We start from the raw sequence: 18,054 nt of genomic DNA on the forward strand, positions 1-18,054 counted from the left end.
TAATTATAAGTTATTTATGGACACTTCAGGCATCAAATGGAATATGAAAATATTATCAGGTTCATCATTCGTCTTTTTTATTTTTTATTTTCATTTTATTAAATGATGCATGCAACCTGCATGAATTTTTCACAAAAGCTGCGTTTTGTTTTATGAAGCAGACGTACGATTTTTTGCTTTATACCCAAGTACGAGTAACAAGTAGGCAAACAAACAACTTAGGGTGAATAATGTATACATAGATTTCACTTTCATTTTTCTTTTTAAATTCATTGTAATATCACCAACTATCAAACTTGTACTAATTATCAAATACTTTATTTTATAACTATGAAATAAAAGAACTGGTATTTAACATCATTCTATACCTGAAAATATCAAGTAATAATTAGTTGAGTTTAAAATTGAACACGCATATTTTTTTTTTCTTTTTTCCCTTTTATTTCCTTCTCATTTTCCAATAACAAGAGTTTTTTCAGTTGTGGCAGAACCTCCACCTTCCGCTCTAAATAAAAAAGAAAACACACTAAAATTAATTTTCAAAAACAATGAAAGCTACAGATGGATCAAAAAGAAAATACCAGTTTTAATTTTTGAGTACAATGCAGGGTTTGTTAATTGAAAAATAACCTACATAGAAGAACCTCTTTTTACAATACACTGTACATTGTATTTCAAAACCTAACAAGAGGCCATTGGGCCACATCGCTCACCTGAGCACTGTGGCTAGGAAAAAAAAGTAGAAATCAGTTCAGTATTGAAAAGCTTTAATGCATAAGTGGTCCCGACCTACTCCTGAAAAGGGGGGGGGGGTGTGATTTGAACAAAATTGAATCTACACTAACTAAAGATGCTTACATATTTCTCCTGACTAACTGTGACTTTTTTCCCTACAAGTTTAAACTTTCATTATGGTCCCACCATACCCCCGGGGGTTATGATTTGAACAAATCTGAATCTACACAATCTGAGGATGCTTCTTCTATGCTCTTCTTGAGAACAAGATTTTTTTAAAGAAAAGGTCCTATGTATTCCTATGCATAACTTTAATCATCAATTGTGACCCCACCCTATACCCAAGGGGGGGGGGGGGGGAGGGGGGTTTCATGATTTTTATCAAATATGAATCTACACTACCTTAGGATGCTTCCGAATAGTTAATGGCTTTGCTGTTCTTGAGAAGATTTTTCATATATATTTCTATGTAAAACTTTGATCGTTTATTTCCGCCCACCCCATTGTCCACCCTACCCTTGGGGGTCATAATTTGAACAACCTTGAATCTACACCACCTGAGGATGCTTCCATATAAATATGACTAATTATGGCTTTGCTGTTCTTAAGAAGAACATTTTTAATTTTTTTTCCTATATACTCCTATGTAAAACTTTGATAGTCCATTGTTGCCCCACCCTACCCCCTGGGGTCATGATTTTAATAAACTTGAATCTACACTACCTGAGGATGATTCCATATACGTTTCATCTTTCCTGGCCTAGTGGTTCTTGAGTAGAAGATTTTTAAAAGATGCCATTAATTTTTCACTAATTTGTAATTATCTCCCCTTTGAAGAGGGCATGGCCCTTCGTTTAAACAAACTTGAATTCCCTTTACCCAAGGATACTCTGTGCCAAGTTTGGTTCAAATTAGTCCAGTAGTTCTGGAGAAGAAGATGAAATTGTGAAAAGTTTACAACGACAACGCCGACAGACAACGGACAAATTGTCTTTCAGAAAAGCTCACTAGAGCCTTCGGCTCAGGTGAGCTAAAAAGGGATTGATCGAATGGCGGAAGTAAATCTCAGCATTCTGAACTGCGTAATGATGAAACAAATTAATTATTTCTTTACGATATATAGCATTCGTTGTTCGTTTGTTTGTATGTTGTTCAACGTCCCTCTCGAGAATTTTTCACTCATATGGAGACGCCACCACTTGCCGGTGGAGAGCTGCAAATTTTGTCCTATACTCAGCACTTACGGCCATTGAGCAGTGAGGGATCTTTTTCGTGCCAACACCTATTGCACACGGTTTATACGGCCTCAACCGAAGGACCGGTCTCCACGTCCCACAGTGGGAATCGAACCCGCGACGTAAGGATCAACTCCTTACGCCGCGACTCTAGAGCAGACGCTCTAACCACTGCGCCACGCGGGCGATTATAGCACTCGTTGAATACAATCTTAATTATTCAATATTTTGTTTCCAGCCGTGTATGTTTAAATACTCACGGTTTTTCGCAAATGAAGTACGTGTATCTATCATTACAGTTGTAATCCTCCCATTTGAACGTGTCCCCATTGTAAAACATGCGCACGCAGTTGTTCGTGTCATTTCTTGTGGGTTTACCAGCGCCCCACGCTGAGAAGTTCCCGATTGGGTATCCCGTCTCCAACCAACGGAACGACCCTTCAACTGCGTAGTCGCTAGCGCCGATCCAGAAGGCGCTTTGGCGCAGTGCTATTAAAATGATAAAAGTAGTGTTAAAGAAATAGTACATCACCCGTATAGCAAAGTAAGCATTGTCTTGATACAAGCATGGAGTAAAAAGCTTTATTTCAATCAAAAGAAAAAACTGTTTAAATCATTATCAAAGACTGCTTATCTTAACAACGGTTTTGAAATATATACTTCATGAATGTTGAAAAGACATAACGATTTCAACTTTTTTAAAGGCTTAATTTTTAGTTCACAGTGAAGTTTGAAATGTCTGTAAATTACAGTATAGCAGCATCCTTGTAGGTGTGTTTTAGTCACAAAATACAGAGCTTATATAATAAAGTATGGTAGACGACATACAATGAAGAACACTCGTTATTTTGGAGATGAAATCGTGTTTGTCTGCATTATCATCGGACACCAAATACGCATGCATTTGTCGACAGTGGCTCTGTAATAAATTTATGCAATAAACGCAAATAAATTGTTTGTCAAGCATGCCAAAATTGAACAACCGTTCTCTTGAATCTCATAAAAAGATCTCGTTAATATTTGATGGCTTGTTTGAAAATTTTCATAATTTTTACCTAAAAGAGACAATGGCAATTGATCAAATTTATAAATTCTACATTTAATCAAGCCCAAACAATGTAAACAATCGAACTTTTAATGCACATCCGAAAGTTGCTACCCTCTTAAAATACTGCTAATATATCGCTTGATAAAATACCTAAGTTTTTTTTTTTTTTTTTTTTTTTTTTTTTTTTTTTTGAATACCCAGTATACCAGGTAAATGAAATTGTCTGTTGAAGGTAAAAATATTCAAATAATAATAATAAAAAGATAATGATTATATATATAATTATATATATATATATATATATATATATATATATATATATATATATATATATATATATATATATATATATATATATAGTAGTGAGGGGTAGGGAGGCAAAGCAAATTTACTTCTCTATACTACATGTATAAGAAAGACTATCAGTGAACCAGGCTTGCTGACTGTTAAACGAAAGATATAGAGCTAAAACAGACAATTAAAATATAGTTTATTTATAAAAACATACCTCTGCATCTAACCATGATCGTCTGTCATGACCAAAAAATAAACACTCTCCTCTGAATTCAGCCCAGTCTACAGGGCAAACCGAGAGTACTGCTGAAATCACTGTAATAAACAAAAATAAACACTCTCCTCTGAATTCAGCCCTGTCTACAGGGCAAACCGAGAGTACTGCTGAAATCACTGTAATAAACAAAAATAAACACTCTTCTCTGAATTCAGCCCAATCTACAGGGCAAACCGGTTCACACAAATTTACATATTTCATAAATTCAGTATAAACACATAAAACAATTTTTTTTCTCCTTCGCCATAGTTACAAAAATCAAATTGATGTTTCAATTATGTAGCATTACCTTTGAGGTTTTCATGATTATGAAAAATAAATGAGTATATAAAACCAACTGACTAAAAAAATGATTGTTACTGAAGTTAGTTTTAGCTTCATGTAACAAAATATCATAACATGTATTTAAATCAAGACAAAGAAAAGGAAACAGATACACACATTTTGTACATGTATTACATATATTTCATTTGAACTGAAGGCTACTCATGAACATGCAATTGAAAAGAAGTAGTTTGATTAAAAAAAGTACTCTCAACTTAAAAATTCTTATGAATCATGAAGATGATCAAACCTGCTATGATCAGAAAGACAAAGCACAAGGATTTCATCTTGTTGGTAATGTTATCAACCGCTTGACCCCGTTGATAGAGAATTCACATTTGACAGACATAATATTGTAATGTACAACATAACCTCCACAAACAGGTCAGTATACTTTACAATGCTCTTAGACTTGTACAGATAAGAACTAGATCGCAATAAATCGCTTGACAAGAATTTAGATGTAATATCAAAAGTACTTTATCGCCAAAAAATATTGTTTCATCTATATTAAACTACATTCTACTTTTGTCTTTCGAGGAACAAAACATTACTGTTCGTCTGTACTACTTTATAATAATAATGGACTTTTTTGTGTATTAATACCAGTAAATCGGAAGAGAACTGTACTTTGCTTTATTTATAATGAAAATTGTCCTTGATGGAAGTTTTCTTTATCTTTTAGTGTTTTAATTAATTAATTAACATCGGGAATTACTTAGAAATCTAAAAAACAAAATACAGATATGAATATGGGGGGGGGGGGGGGGTGGGGGGGGGTAGATAACGAAATACAATAATTCCTATTTATTACTATTAGGATGTAAGGGTTGGATGTGTCCTAATTTATGACCTTGCATTTTGGTAAGAGTTATCTCCCTCTGATTTTAATTAATAAAAAAAATAATTTTAAACAATTTTAGAATTTAAAAAAAATTATATGGTAAAACAATTCTATTTCTTATGTCTTAATGCATCATTCCACCACATTATTAATTGATATTCTTATTGTTTGTATTTTTATTTTTTTTAAAAAATCGCTTGTCCCCATAGACTTCAATGTAATCTTTGTTAATACATGTAGCTAATTAATTACTGCTTAGTTATCTAAACTTTCGCTTGGTAAATCCTTTTCTACAGTAAAATACTTCCAATTAATATTATAGTATATTGTACGTGATGGACATTTAAGGATAGAAAATTTTGTCTTATTAGGGATGGAAAACCTTAAGAGTATGAGCAAAATAAAAGTATAAAAGATATAAACACAAGTGGCATGTATCCTATGGAATTGATAATATAGGTTCTGGGTGTAGTAAATCTGCAGAAGAATGAGTCTATCAATGGGAACCTAGGGGAGAAACACGGTGCAAGTAGTACCTTACCCATTAACGTCTCTTGATGAGAGAAAATTTAAGTACTGTGTGATATACCCTCAGACAGTGGTGTTTTAGTAATCATTCCATTCATTACCTCAGACAGAGTAAAAGGAAAACCTATATATCCCTTGTAAGAACCTGATCATACACGTTACATAGGAAATATCTTTAAAATCTTCTCAAGAATAACTAAGCCATTATCAGTCATATTTATACAGAAGCAACCTTAGGTATTGTAGAATCTAGCTTGTTCAAATTATGACCCCCAGGGAGTTGGAGGGCACAACAGAGGGTCAAAGTTTTGCATAAGATTATATAGGAATCATCTTGAAAAAATCTTCTGCTCAAGAACAGCAAAGTCGTGATTAGTCATGTTAATATAGAAGCATTCTGAGGTAGTGTAGATTCAAATTTGTTCAAGTTTAGGGTGGGTAGGGTGGGTCACAATGAGAAATCAGAGTTCAAAGGAAAACATAGGGAAAATGATCTTTAAAATTCTGTGTTTAAGAACAGCAAAGCCATGAGAAGTAATATTGATAAAGAATCATCCTGAGGCAGTGTAAGTTAAAGTTTGCCCCCCCCCCCCCTCCCCTGCCCCCGGCGTTCAATTTTAATACTGAACTGATTTCTGCGTCTTCCTAGTCAATGTGCTCAGGTGAGAGATGTGGCCCATTGGCCTCGTGTTAACTACATGTACAAATAAGTATAAAAACTTAAGTTGCAACTACGCAGACACTACCATCTGGAAAGTGAAGTGTTAATATATATTTTTCACATGAAGCTATGTAATGGAAACTCGGGTGGAAATGAATGTCATTTTTTTATTCCCCTCAAGTAGTATAAAAACATCCAATTCATTCAAGGACTGCTCATTCTGAAAAAAAAGATTATAGTTGATATCAGATAAAATTAAATCTCGGTAGATACATGTAATAAGGTTTCGACTGTCGAGTCACTTCAGAATTATCCTCATATTAGATATATGCATGGCTCTACAATTTTACTTAGTATAAGACATATTCCTGGTCACAATTAATTTAAAGGGATTTCGAGATGCCGAAGCAAAACGGTATCAATGAAAAAATTTGTCTTTAAAGAAAAAATAATGTATGAGTATAGTCAAAGCTTACTGCTTTTCACATATGTAGGTCACGTCTCTATGGTTACACTCCACATCTACCCACTTGAGATCGTCTCCCACCCATTCCATCATCATACAGTTGAATGTCCCGTTATTGGTTGGTCGTCCGTCAGCCCAATTAGTGTAGGGGCCTACCGCCGCTCCGGTTTCCAGCCATCTCCATGAGCCCTCAATAGCAAAATCTGAGGCCCCAGTCCAATAACGATACAAACGGTTACCTTATTAGTAGGAATAAATAAAGGTGTAAAGCTAAAAAGGTAAATAATTGTTTACTCTATTGAAATCTTCTTCCTGAAGTAAACTTGAGTAGCTAAATCATCTGCCGAACTTCAACTCGTACATACACATGTAGAAAAGAAATGTGTTTATATAATGTTGTATCGTCCCAAAAAAAACAGGACTTCGTAGAGCGTACGCACACAAATGATCTGTGAGAGGATGGAATCAAACGAATAACCTTGATTTTACGATGTGCCATTGAATTGGCTATGAAATTCAGGTAGGTTGACAACAATGACTCAGGAAAAAATTAGCTTTTTACAACGGCTGTATCGTTGTTGTTGACAAGATATACACGCACGATCAAATAACACGAAGGATTCCGTGCGATTAACGCCGATTAAAACCTATACATGAACGATTCTTCACGCACGCGAATCTAGACGTTGCATGTAAATCCGATCAAAATCTAAAACGCATGATTCTACACCGGAACACACGCTAATCAAAATAATCGTTCTGTAAATACTTACTGTGCATTACACTGACCACTTGTCGTACAAAGGTGGCTTTTGCAGCATTGTCAATTGTTGCTAGATATGATTGCTTGGATTTACAATCTCTCTGCACAATATAGAAATAATAAAGTATAGTCAGTATTGTAGTTAATCACTAATGACACAAAATCAACAAAAAATAATTCTTATATATATATATATATATATATATATATATATATATATATATATATATATATATATATATATATATACATATATATATATATATATATATATATATTTAGCGTGTAGGATATTTTGCGGAAACTGATTTTACAATAAATAAGGAAAGATTTCATTTAGCTCTCTCTGATCATGATAGATGAAATAATGAGATAAGGAACAGTATTCAATCTCATATTTAAACAAAAGAATTCGGGAGCATAGCAAACACGGGCCTTCAAAAACATCGGAGGCGGGATCAGGTGTCATGGAGGAGTGAGCATCCTCCGGCGACCGGCACACCCTCCGTGTGCTCCTTGTCCTGATAGGGAAAACAGAAAAATCTGTAGACAACTCAGTGTGTAAATGATGGCCTAACAATTAGTATGAAAAAAGTCAGTCAGCATTTGACTTAATGATACATTGAGAAGGTCATTAATTTGCTATATATGACTTTAACTGAAACTGTTGATATCCTTGTTTTATCAACTTGTTTATCAGTAGCTTGCCTCGTCTTAGAAATTGTTCGTACGTAGAGCATGTTCTTACGCCTCGAATCAGCTGAGAGTCGTAAACCCCATATGCAAGTGATAAGTGTATATTGCTGCATAAGTAAGGGAAGTTGACGATAGAAAATTTGAAGTCATCACCTTTATCATAAAGTTTTGTTTTTAGGTTACCATTAATGTATATCCAAATATAAAACAGATGTATCTAGCTTGACAACTATTCCAGAGAAAAATAACTGAAACATGGATATTTTTTTCATGCAATAAATGTCCATTATACATTCCTCTCGTATGAATGATTTGAATATATTTACATGTACCAATGCGTTTCCTTAAATGACAATACTAACGAAATTGACAGTCAATTTTCAATATGAAGTTGATCATGGGATCAGACTTTCCTGCGCGTCTGGAAAGCAAAACCCCACAAAACATTTGAAGATTTCTGGATTGTGACGTCATGTAAAACATATAAATGTAAGAATTAAAATATCATTTATTAGAGTTTCATTGGGATATCACATGAAGTTGGTACTTGTTCAAATCTCCTATACTATACCAATTGTTTTTACGCTAAGTACCTGAGCACCGAGATAGTCCCTCCTATCATGACCAAAAAACATACATTCTCCATCATAATCTGCCCAGTCGAGGGGGCAGTTACAAAGTGTGCAGGCAACAGCTGAAAAAGAGGAAAAACTTTTCTGAGACTAAGATAATAATCTGATTAAGGTTACTATTGCAGAAAGAGTTATTTTCGCCCCGTGTTAATTTCACCCTTTAATTTTGCGAACAATTTTGCTCCGTGTTGAATTCTCCCAGACACATATGGAAAGCAAACGTGTTAAAAATTCCAACTCTGTTATTCTTACAATATATACATGTAAACCTTGCATAATTTACAAATCACGAAAGTACAATTTACATTTCGCCAGTAGACAAATCGCAAAGTCTTCGAATCACACATGAACATTGACATATTTAACTTGCATTTACGTTTCACATTAGTCATGTTGTATTGGATAGTTACAATGAACACATTGTGATAGAACAATTGACAAATTCTGAAATTATGATTTACAATTTACAAATTAAGATTGAATTGTGTACATTTTAAGAAATACAGTTGGAATTTTGAGCCCTTTGGCGTTCCATAGCAACATTCGTGTTAATGAGATAATGATAACTTTCCTGAATTCGTTCCGTTTAAAAGTCGCCCACTTGCGTGCTGTGAGGGTGAAAGGTGGCGAAAATAAAACCCCGGGGAAAAATTTCCCTGTATCGGTATCTGCTCACATATATTTTGGTGAACTTGTTCTTCAAATTTTGACACTAGATGATTTCGTACCACCTGGTGTACACAGTCTTTGCATTTATTTTTATTTATTTTTGCTTGGAACAAATATAAAAGATATGCAAAATTTCTTATTTTGCTAATTAAATTATCAAACATGTAAAAACTAAATACCTGCTGAAATGAGAATAAGATGTCGAATCATGTCCTGTCCTCTATGGCACGAAATATTATCATATAATGACCTATATCTCAATCACTCATGTTAAGATCTGTCTATACAGTACAAATGACCCAGAGCCTGGAACTGTCCAGCTTTCTATAACCTGTCCGACTTACATGGTTTCTGTGATCTATGTTTACGTTACTTATGAAATAATTCGGCCCTTTCAAACCTAGTATGTGAACCCTCCATGCGTTGTTATATTTCCTCAGATGTATATTTAATTATATTTATACATATATTGACTTTATTGACGCCCAGTTCTGCTATGATCTTCGGTTTTTGTTAAAACTGTTCTGATGTTTCTTCATTTCTAAATTCAAAGAATTCAAAGAAAATTCTAAAGTCAAAGAAGTCAATAATGAGAGAGAGAGAGAGAGAGAGTCAGTTCAAATTTTATCTTCAGCGTTCTGGTAGACGAACAGCAGAACTTCTCACAGATTTTACCATCAGACAATTTTTTTCAATGCAATGCAACAAAGCATCCTTATTTATCTTGCAAAAACAAAGCAGTCAAAATTAATCTCAAAATTGACAATCTATTTTTGTCCCAAACACAATATTTATTTTTCATTTGTTAAAGCATTTGTCTACTAAACTAAAACTTTGCTTTCAGGCTATCATTCTGTTCTCTCGTCTGTTTGTTATTTCAAGATGGTAGATTCCCTGTCCTTCTGTCCAAATAAATACAGACAGACATTATAAATCTGAACGCAACATGTCAAGACATCGAAAGAGTCTGGTCATTAATCAAAATAATTCAACAAGAACAAGCTAAGTCCTTTGCTTACTTGTAGATGTTGATATTCAAAATGACACAATCGCCGGCCATCTTTGTCCCTACAACATTTAAAATGCAATTGCAGTATTTGGGTGGCCCATTTTAAGTGATGTTTCGTTGAGACAAGAAAATACATATTATGCCTATTATTTTGATTATCGTATTTTCACAAATGACTAAATTCTGAATGTTTAGCAATATTCTTATGCTTTTTCTAAAGAATTTTCATTGAATAGATCTGTGTCTTGAGTTTCAAAAAGTTAAAATGGCTGAACAGGTATTTTTTTTTATTAATCATTTTAGCTCAGTATAATTGAATAATATAGAGTTATCTCTCAGCCAATGACGCTTGATCCACCAGAGTCGGATCTGAAAGCAAAATCAAAAACAATTCATTATAAATTAAAAATCTCTGAGTTTTCTTAACCATGAAATCATATTTTTTGTAGTCCAAATAATGTACCCCTTGCATACTTGTGTATTTTGAACTATGCAGATACGTCATATGAACAAAGAACTATAAAGTACTCACGGTTTTTCACACACGTAATAATGGTTTCCACCATATTCTTTGCCGTGGTGGTATGGGGTACAGTTATCGTCCATCCAAAACAGGTCGGTTCCTACAAACTTCATAACGAGGCAGTTTGTAGTTTCGTTTTTAGATGGATACCCGGCAGCCCATTTTGTATATGGCCCTATAGCGGTTCCGGTTTCCATCCAGCGCCACTGACCTTCAAAAATGTAATCATCGGCGCCTGCCCAAAATGCTGTCTCCCGAAATTCTGAAATTAGGAAGTCAATCTCAATGCTTATTACTGATATGCAGGATTCAAAGAACTAATGAATAACATTTCGAAAAATCCCTATCTTTCGTTGTAAAATCAGGTATAATCGTACACTAAGAGCTCCTCCCCAACCCCCTTTTTAATACTACTAGATACTGACCGTGTAAAACTGTGAGGACCTGGGTAACAAAATTATGTTTATCTTCATTGTCATCTGTCAATAAGTAGGCTCCCATTTTCCTGCAGTCTTTCTACGGAGAATAAAAAATACAAGGGTACAATGTACGGAAGTTTTTCAGATCTGGAATTTTCATGAGGAAAAAGATGTGGTTGTGGTTAATCGCATACATCCGATCATCTAAACATATGCGTTTCTAAACTCTTTTTTATCTTTAAAATACTAAATGCTTTACTCAAGATACTTAAGTTTGGATTTTCACACGGGAGCCCTCATGATAATTAAAAGCTTATACATGTACTCACTGCCGCGTCAACCCAGCCTCTAGCAGATCTGCTGAAATGCAAGCACTCGCCTTGAAATTCAGACCATTCTAAGGGACAGGCACCAAACACGACAAGTGCACCTGATAAAAAAAAAATATTATGAAGCCGTTTAGAAGACTAGAAGTCTTTCTCTAGATTTTTCAGAATAAACATTTTTATTTCTTTTTTATTTAAAACTGAAACATCAAAAAATCGAATTTAGTTTGTTGATTTCATGGCATTTTAAGGTACATTTAAAAATATCTAATTGTCAAAAGACAAAAATAATAAAAAATACTCACAACAGGTAAACACCACGACTGTTCCTAAAAGCTTCGCCATTTTGATCACAAATGCCTTATCAGTATAGCCGGTCAGTTAAGTCATCTATCACACAAGAAGGACAATATTAATTTGAAACAAACTTATAAATTGCCTTTTAAGAAGTTTTTTTGTGGATCAGAGTTACTTAAGATCTTTTTAAAAAATTATAAATTTGAAATACTTTTTAAACAGAACTACTTAATTATTGTATTAATGCAAAATGAATGTAATACGGAAAGATTATAAAATCTTGTTTTTTTTTACCCCCCCCCCCCAAAAAAAAAAAAAATTAAAAAAAAAAAACAACAACAACAACAACAAATGTTGGAACTACAACAAAAAATTTGTTATTGGAGATACTTCAATGCTGGCTATGTATTGTACAATTTAAGCCTTTCTAGCATAAATTTGTAAATCTAATTTTGCCGACTGCATTTTTTTATTCTTGAAAGATAATATCATTCTTCATTAAAGTTTTATATTTTTTAAAACTATTCCAGTCCTGATTTGATACAAATACTTTGAAACAAACTCGCATGACACACTTTTCAAATTATCTCCGCATTGCTTGAGTTATTTGAAAAAAAAATTCCTCTATTTCATTGAATAGTGTCACGCTGCTGGCAAACTATGGCACCTTCCAAATATACAATACGCCTATATTATCAATTAGCAAAAATTTAATTGACACATTGTATGTTTTATTTTTTTTCTTTTCTTCGGGGGAGGGGGGTAGAAATCGAGATAAAATACAAATTATTTTCTTTGTTTGTAAGTGGTCGACATTTCCAAACACGCGTTGAATGTGGCCTCTTAATCGACTCTGATGTTACGTTTTGTACATAATTAAGCCAATGTCGGCAAACTAGAAAAATGAATGTAATAAAAAATGATAGATCCTCTCCCAAAGTGGCTGCTATTTTCGAAATATTAATCCCGAAGACTTTGAAATTTCTGCTGCATTAATACACTAGTTGGTTGTTTCGAGACAGAGACAGAGATTTTAGGGAAAAGACAAGACATAACATTCAGAAGAGGAAAAGAAGAGGTCATTTATTTAGTAAAATTAATGACAGAATAATCAAAAAAGTCATGTATATGTAAACACAAATAAGACAATTAAAGCAAAACATACTAAACATAGTTCTCAAACAAATATGCAATATTATTCATCGCTTACACCTCCATTGCACCTGATCCAACCTCTGTTTTCAGAGGTCTATGTTGTTTTGCTCACAATTTGTATTGCTTAATTGAATTTTTGAGCATACCATCACATTTCATCACGTAGAATAAAACTGTTCTTGGTGAGACAACACGTGAATCTGATCTTGATTTGAGGAAACCTGAATCTGATTTTGATTTCACATCACATGATACTGATCTTGATTTGACATCACGTGATACTGATCTTGATTTGACATCACGTGATACTGATCTTGATTTGACATCACGTGATACTGATCTTGATTTGACATCACATGATACTGATCTTGATTTGACATCATTTGAATCAGAACTTTCAATCACTTGAATCTAATCTTACTATCGTGAACTTGACATCACGTGAATCTGACCTTGACTTGAACATTACTTGAATCTTATTTTGATTCCACCTACGTTATTGTGGTCTGAATATGACATTGTCTGAATATGATTTTGTACAGTGTATCTGATCGATTGAAACCTATTTTGACTTGACACCAAAAATCATGATCAATGTCATAAAACACCCTTAGGACATAGACGACATGAACATAATTTTCTGTACATATGAAGAATACACATGATTTATAAATTTAGGCTTTAACATTCATTAAAAATTACATTTCTTAACGACTTTCAGTTATAACAACACTTTAAGTTATATATAACAAGAAAGATCCTCTGATATCGCAATCAAAAATATGCTCAGAATTAATTTTATTTAAGAAGTTCAAGTCAAGACACAATTTAAACACCTTAGTGCTAATCACCTGGCTTCACATTTAGCAATTAGTTTCAACTAAACGATACCATTAGTAGAAAAAGTAATATATAAATGTACTTAGAGACTTTATTCAAATTTTTAGTCAAATTTCAATGAAGGTGTGGAATTTTGATGCATTGTTTACTAAAACTATTGTTGTCTTGGATACAAAATTCAAGCTTATTTCATTACATTCATACTATCGATCACCATTTGCTCTTCTTTATTTAAAAATACATGTGAATTATCTGAAAGATTCAAATTCAAAACCAATTAAGTGGCTAACGATATCAGCAGTCATTATTCTTTGATTTAAGTGGATTTAAAGTGTTTCTCAACAATCTTAGACACAACGTCCTCGCAGAGCGAAAGTTACTCAAGCCAACTTGCAACTAAATGATATAACAAACCAGATGATTTCAACTTTCTATTGTCAACTTTCCTTATTTGTGTAGTAACTTTCCACGATCAGTTTTTAAACCGAGACAGGGCTACTCACAAATAAGTTAATGTTACAGGGATTTCAACAAACTTGTTTACAGTCAACATTTTCGTAAATTCTATGGTCCTTATAATGACCTTATAAGCAAATATAGCCTATCATTGAGTCGTATTTTGGCTGACTTTGTTTCCTACCAATTGTTAGACCATTGTTTTTATATACTTATTTTGACTACGGAATGTTCCGTCTACTTGATCAATACATAGGGCTAAAAGCGGATATGACCGGTCAACAGGGGGTGCATACTCCTCCTAGGCACCTGATTCCACCTATGGAATTTCCAAGGGTTCGTGTTTATGCTCTGTTCACAGATTAGTATTGTTTGAAGGTTTATTATGAGATCACGATCACTGTTCGTTTTCTACATCCTTTTCATTATCCTGGAGTTATATTCTTAGAGCATTTCTTCTGCTTTCGAAATTTGTTTGAAATGGTCATATTTTTGCAAAACATTGTTTCAGAGTTTTTATTTCGCCTTTTAATATGTAAAACTTGTGTAGGGTTATGTTTCTTTCAACTAAGTAGTTAGAAAGAAAAAAAAAATTAAACTCTGAGTGAAATTAAAGCACAGAAACATCTTTGTTCATGCAAATTTACTCATACAAATTTCTTATTCACAAACAAAACCAATCTCCTGGTGCAGGCATTTTATTAGCGGTGACTTTTCGTGGGTTTATGAATAGCGTCTGTCGGCATCGTAGAATCTGGTATGTCTGTGCTGGAATCTCCTTGACATTTGCCATAAACGGAAGTAAATGTTGGTAGATTAATGTTTGGTACGCATGTTAAGTTACTTGAACATGCGCATTCTGACTCAGACACCACGGTCATGCAGTGGTGTGTGTTTGTTGGAATACGTTTGCAGTAGACGTACGAAGCAAGGAACTGGTCTCGAACACAGCAAAACCCGGAATCACATGATCCGTAACGGTCACTCATATCACAGCGTATGTTGTCCTAAAAACAAAGAAAAGAGAAAAAAAGAAGTCAACGCCTTAGTGACGTTTGTATCTCTTTGTGGAGGTATACAACATTACAGCTGGTTAATTATCTTTATGAAGTTACAAGAGTTTTTTTTTTTTTTTTTTTGGGGGGGGGGGGGGGTCGGTGGATATTAATTTCTAATACAATAGTAGCAAAATAAAAAAAACCTCATTAGATGAGCATGAGATTTTGATTTACTGCTAAAGAAACACTTTGCAACTTTTTAAATTAAATTGTAATCATCTGTTTACTCATGAGATGATATAGTTTTAAATTTAAAAATTACATCTGTTTCTTAATAGGAACAAAGGTCCAAAAAGGTATTTTCTAATTGATTTAAATCTTACCTGCGCATCAAGACGGGTAACAAGCACAGAAACGACAAAGAGAATTATTGTTTTGGCGGCCATTGTTCATGTACTAGATCTGTAAGGGAGCGCCACCTGTTCTTTCACAGATTATACTGTCCAGCTTAATTTCTTTATCTTGTATGACATGTACTACATGTATATACATGATATATTATTATGCTGAAACTGTATTGTCGATCTTGGTTCATTATAATGTACTTCAAGATTGAATGAATGAATGAATGTCGTAAATGTACAAGACTATGAATCATTTGCTATTTTTTAAAGATGATCGTTAACCTGTATCGGTAAATCAAAAAGATATTAAATTTCAAAATTTTCTAATGTTTTCAAACCATATATAGAGGTTATGCAAGTTTACTGCGAATCAAATTACAATATTTTAGAGAATATTGACACTTTAGCGATGATTACCCATGCCTCATTCGATTCAGTAAGAAGTGTACTTAAACGAATGCAGAGGAAGGAAACTAAAACATGGCGGTAATAGCATGGTATTAACATAACAATCAAAAATTATTTGCTTGTTTCAAATTTTAATAAAAATAAAAATAGAAGATGTATTTAGAAGAAATTGATCATTACTTCATTAATGAACCAATTGCCAAAAAAAAAAAAAAAAAAAAAAAAAAAAAATTAAAAAAAAAAAAAAAAAAAAAAAAAAAAAACGCGATCTCTTGAGTGTCGGTTGCATATCTGCAATTTAAAACTGAAAAAAAAAACTCGTTGAAGATGGCCCTGTAAAATTTGATAGAAATCCAGAATCATTTACTTCCATTCATAAGATGAAATTATACAATTCAGTAAACTGTAAAGTGAATGACCGTTTAATGAATATTGACTGAAGAGCAGGACTCAGCCATTCAGCCGAATTTTCAGACCTTCAAGTTTGAATGAATGGCAGGGTTCATCTTGAGATCATTATATAATCAAAGATTTTTTTTCTTAAAACTTGGTCATTATCTCATATCCTAGATTTCTTTTCCCCCAAAAATGTACTATTATAAACGCAGTCAATTAACGAAACATAATCCTCGGTAGTGAAATGGCCGAATTATTTTCTTAATCATCTTATTCATGCTATTAGGGGAGCTTAGTTTTAATTTGCTTGCATTTGCAGATGTGATATACGAGATGGTATCTGAAAGCATTTTCGTCCTATCATACTCATCATGCAACATTTAACATTTATTGACTTTAAATTTTTTTTAAAAATATTTAGCAGATAAGTCTACTTGGGTTAAAGTAGGCATCTACGGTAAACTATTAAACTATAAAATTTCTGTATCTTGATCATGAATTGATGTAATGTAGTCAATAGGCTATTGTGTGATTTTTTTTTATTTTTTCTTATTAATATCTTAAGCAACTTATTTATATTTTTTTTCCAACTGCTTAGGTACACATGTATGTATTTTTTTCCTGTAAATCACCCATTTCTGTACTATATTTGCCTTAAAGTTTACAATTGTTGTATATACAAATAAGATACAAAGTTCAAGGAATGTGAAATGTAACTGATTTACATATGTTCGTAAATTAATTATAGTTAGTATCCAGTAGGCCTTGTTTGTGTTTAATTTTTTCTATATTTTTGAATCTGATAAAAACATTGTGATCATTATTTAGTGTATTTTTGAAGCAACGGAGAAAATTTAAATATATATATATATATTCAGGTGCGCTAAGAATTTCATGCAAAGGAGAAAAACTGAAAAAGTCCATTTGTGACTAGACATTTCTTTACTCTAAAGCATGTGTCAACAATGTAGATTGATTAGGTCCTAATGATTGACTGTTCCTTGTTTTAACCCGAGTCGACTGTATTTCAGCCACATTTCGGCATCATTGAACAGAACATTTTACTAAAACAAGATATTTAAGTTGAGGCATGGGCGAAAAAAAAAGAAAATAGGAAAAATAGTAATAAATTTGCAAACTAAATGAGATAACTGGAAATTGGAAAGACAAACATTCCCTCTTCTATAGTTTAGTTTTACCCGGTATTCCTTATTGCGTGGACCCTGAGGTCCACGCAGAAAATATATTAGCGGTGTTAAACCGGATGCCATGGGCTTACGTCAGGCTACGCATGCGCGATGATGCTAGAGAGTTCGCCTCTAAGCGGCTTGAACATGTTGAATTAAAACCACTAGGTGTTAAAAGATAGTCTTTGCCATGTTTACCAGCATTAGTTTTGTGCATCAAGGTTTGCAAAATAATTTGATAGACAGCAATCCAAATATAGCTTGATAAAGGCTTGTAGCAATGTTTTTCCATGTGGGGGAGAGGGAGAAACATCCAAAAAAAAAAAATTCTGCGTACTACATATCTGTGCTACACGTGTACCATCTATCTTTCCAATGATAGGATACTTCCGTATAAATCTAGTACAGATGTCATGTCCCAGCCGTTAAGCATTACATGTATCGAAATAGCCCGATTTTTTTCA

General features: G+C 33.4%; 4 protein-coding genes across 4 annotated transcripts; all 4 read right to left on the reverse strand.

Moving 5' to 3' along the window:
• Positions 1 to 436: 436 nt before the first annotated feature.
• LOC133200584 (hepatic lectin-like) lies at positions 437 to 3,631 on the reverse strand. Its single transcript, XM_061336373.1, has 4 exons — positions 3,527 to 3,631; positions 2,799 to 2,889; positions 2,231 to 2,459; positions 437 to 505 (listed from the first exon to the last, which is right to left on the reverse strand). Exons 2-4 carry the CDS (start codon positions 2,872 to 2,874, stop codon positions 451 to 453), a joined length of 360 nt encoding a protein of 119 aa, XP_061192357.1. The 5' UTR covers positions 2,875 to 2,889; positions 3,527 to 3,631; the 3' UTR covers positions 437 to 450.
• Positions 3,632 to 6,418: 2,787 nt separating this feature from the next.
• LOC133200546 (perlucin-like protein) lies at positions 6,419 to 9,382 on the reverse strand. Its single transcript, XM_061336329.1, has 4 exons — positions 9,352 to 9,382; positions 8,465 to 8,565; positions 7,186 to 7,276; positions 6,419 to 6,651 (listed from the first exon to the last, which is right to left on the reverse strand). Exons 1-4 carry the CDS (start codon positions 9,380 to 9,382, stop codon positions 6,419 to 6,421), a joined length of 456 nt encoding a protein of 151 aa, XP_061192313.1.
• A 1,101-nt stretch (positions 9,383 to 10,483) lies between these two features.
• LOC133200654 (perlucin-like protein) lies at positions 10,484 to 11,806 on the reverse strand. Its single transcript, XM_061336429.1, has 5 exons — positions 11,755 to 11,806; positions 11,453 to 11,553; positions 11,130 to 11,220; positions 10,714 to 10,966; positions 10,484 to 10,550 (listed from the first exon to the last, which is right to left on the reverse strand). Exons 1-5 carry the CDS (start codon positions 11,792 to 11,794, stop codon positions 10,517 to 10,519), a joined length of 519 nt encoding a protein of 172 aa, XP_061192413.1. The 5' UTR covers positions 11,795 to 11,806; the 3' UTR covers positions 10,484 to 10,516.
• Positions 11,807 to 14,898: 3,092 nt separating this feature from the next.
• LOC133200547 (uncharacterized) lies at positions 14,899 to 15,684 on the reverse strand. The gene is made up of 2 exons (XM_061336331.1): positions 15,579 to 15,684; positions 14,899 to 15,204 (listed from the first exon to the last, which is right to left on the reverse strand). Exons 1-2 carry the CDS (start codon positions 15,639 to 15,641, stop codon positions 14,899 to 14,901), a joined length of 369 nt encoding a protein of 122 aa, XP_061192315.1. The 5' UTR covers positions 15,642 to 15,684.
• Positions 15,685 to 18,054: the final 2,370 nt, after the last annotated feature.

The sequence above is a fragment of the Saccostrea echinata genome, unplaced genomic scaffold (assembly GCF_033153115.1).
Source record: "Saccostrea echinata isolate AGI-Se365-2 ecotype Australia unplaced genomic scaffold, CSIRO_AGI_Sech_v1 ptg000040l, whole genome shotgun sequence".
Classification (NCBI taxonomy): Eukaryota; Metazoa; Mollusca; class Bivalvia; order Ostreida; family Ostreidae; genus Saccostrea; species Saccostrea echinata.

Bases quoted from the DNA above. Each gene is read 5' to 3' on its own strand.
- LOC133200584 (XM_061336373.1), bottom strand. From the start codon at position 2,874: ATGCATGCGTATTTGGTGTCCGATGATAATGCAGACAAACACGATTTC. The intron at 2,460-2,798 runs GTATGTCGTCTA...TCATTTTAATAG, and splicing joins AATAACGAGTGTTCTTCATT to CACTGCGCCAAAGCGCCTTC. The intron at 506-2,230 runs GTGAGTATTTAA...TTTTTTATTTAG, and splicing joins TACTTCATTTGCGAAAAACC to AGCGGAAGGTGGAGGTTCTG.
- LOC133200546 (XM_061336329.1), bottom strand. From the start codon at position 9,382: ATGATTCGACATCTTATTCTCATTTCAGCAG. The intron at 7,277-8,464 runs GTACTTAGCGTA...TATATTGTGCAG, and splicing joins GGGACTATCTCGGTGCTCAG to AGAGATTGTAAATCCAAGCA. The intron at 6,652-7,185 runs GTAAGTATTTAC...CCTACTAATAAG, and splicing joins AGTGGTCAGTGTAATGCACA to GTAACCGTTTGTATCGTTAT.
- LOC133200654 (XM_061336429.1), bottom strand. From the start codon at position 11,794: ATGGCGAAGCTTTTAGGAACAGTCGTGGTGTTTACCTGTT. The intron at 11,554-11,754 runs GTGAGTATTTTT...TTTTTTTATCAG, and splicing joins AGTCGTGGTGTTTACCTGTT to GTGCACTTGTCGTGTTTGGT. The intron at 10,551-10,713 runs GTGAGTACTTTA...TTTTGCTTTCAG, and splicing joins TATTACGTGTGTGAAAAACC to ATCCGACTCTGGTGGATCAA.
- LOC133200547 (XM_061336331.1), bottom strand. From the start codon at position 15,641: ATGGCCGCCAAAACAATAATTCTCTTTGTCGTTTCTGTGCTTGTTACC. The intron at 15,205-15,578 runs GTAAGATTTAAA...CTTTGTTTTTAG, and splicing joins TTACCCGTCTTGATGCGCAG to GACAACATACGCTGTGATAT.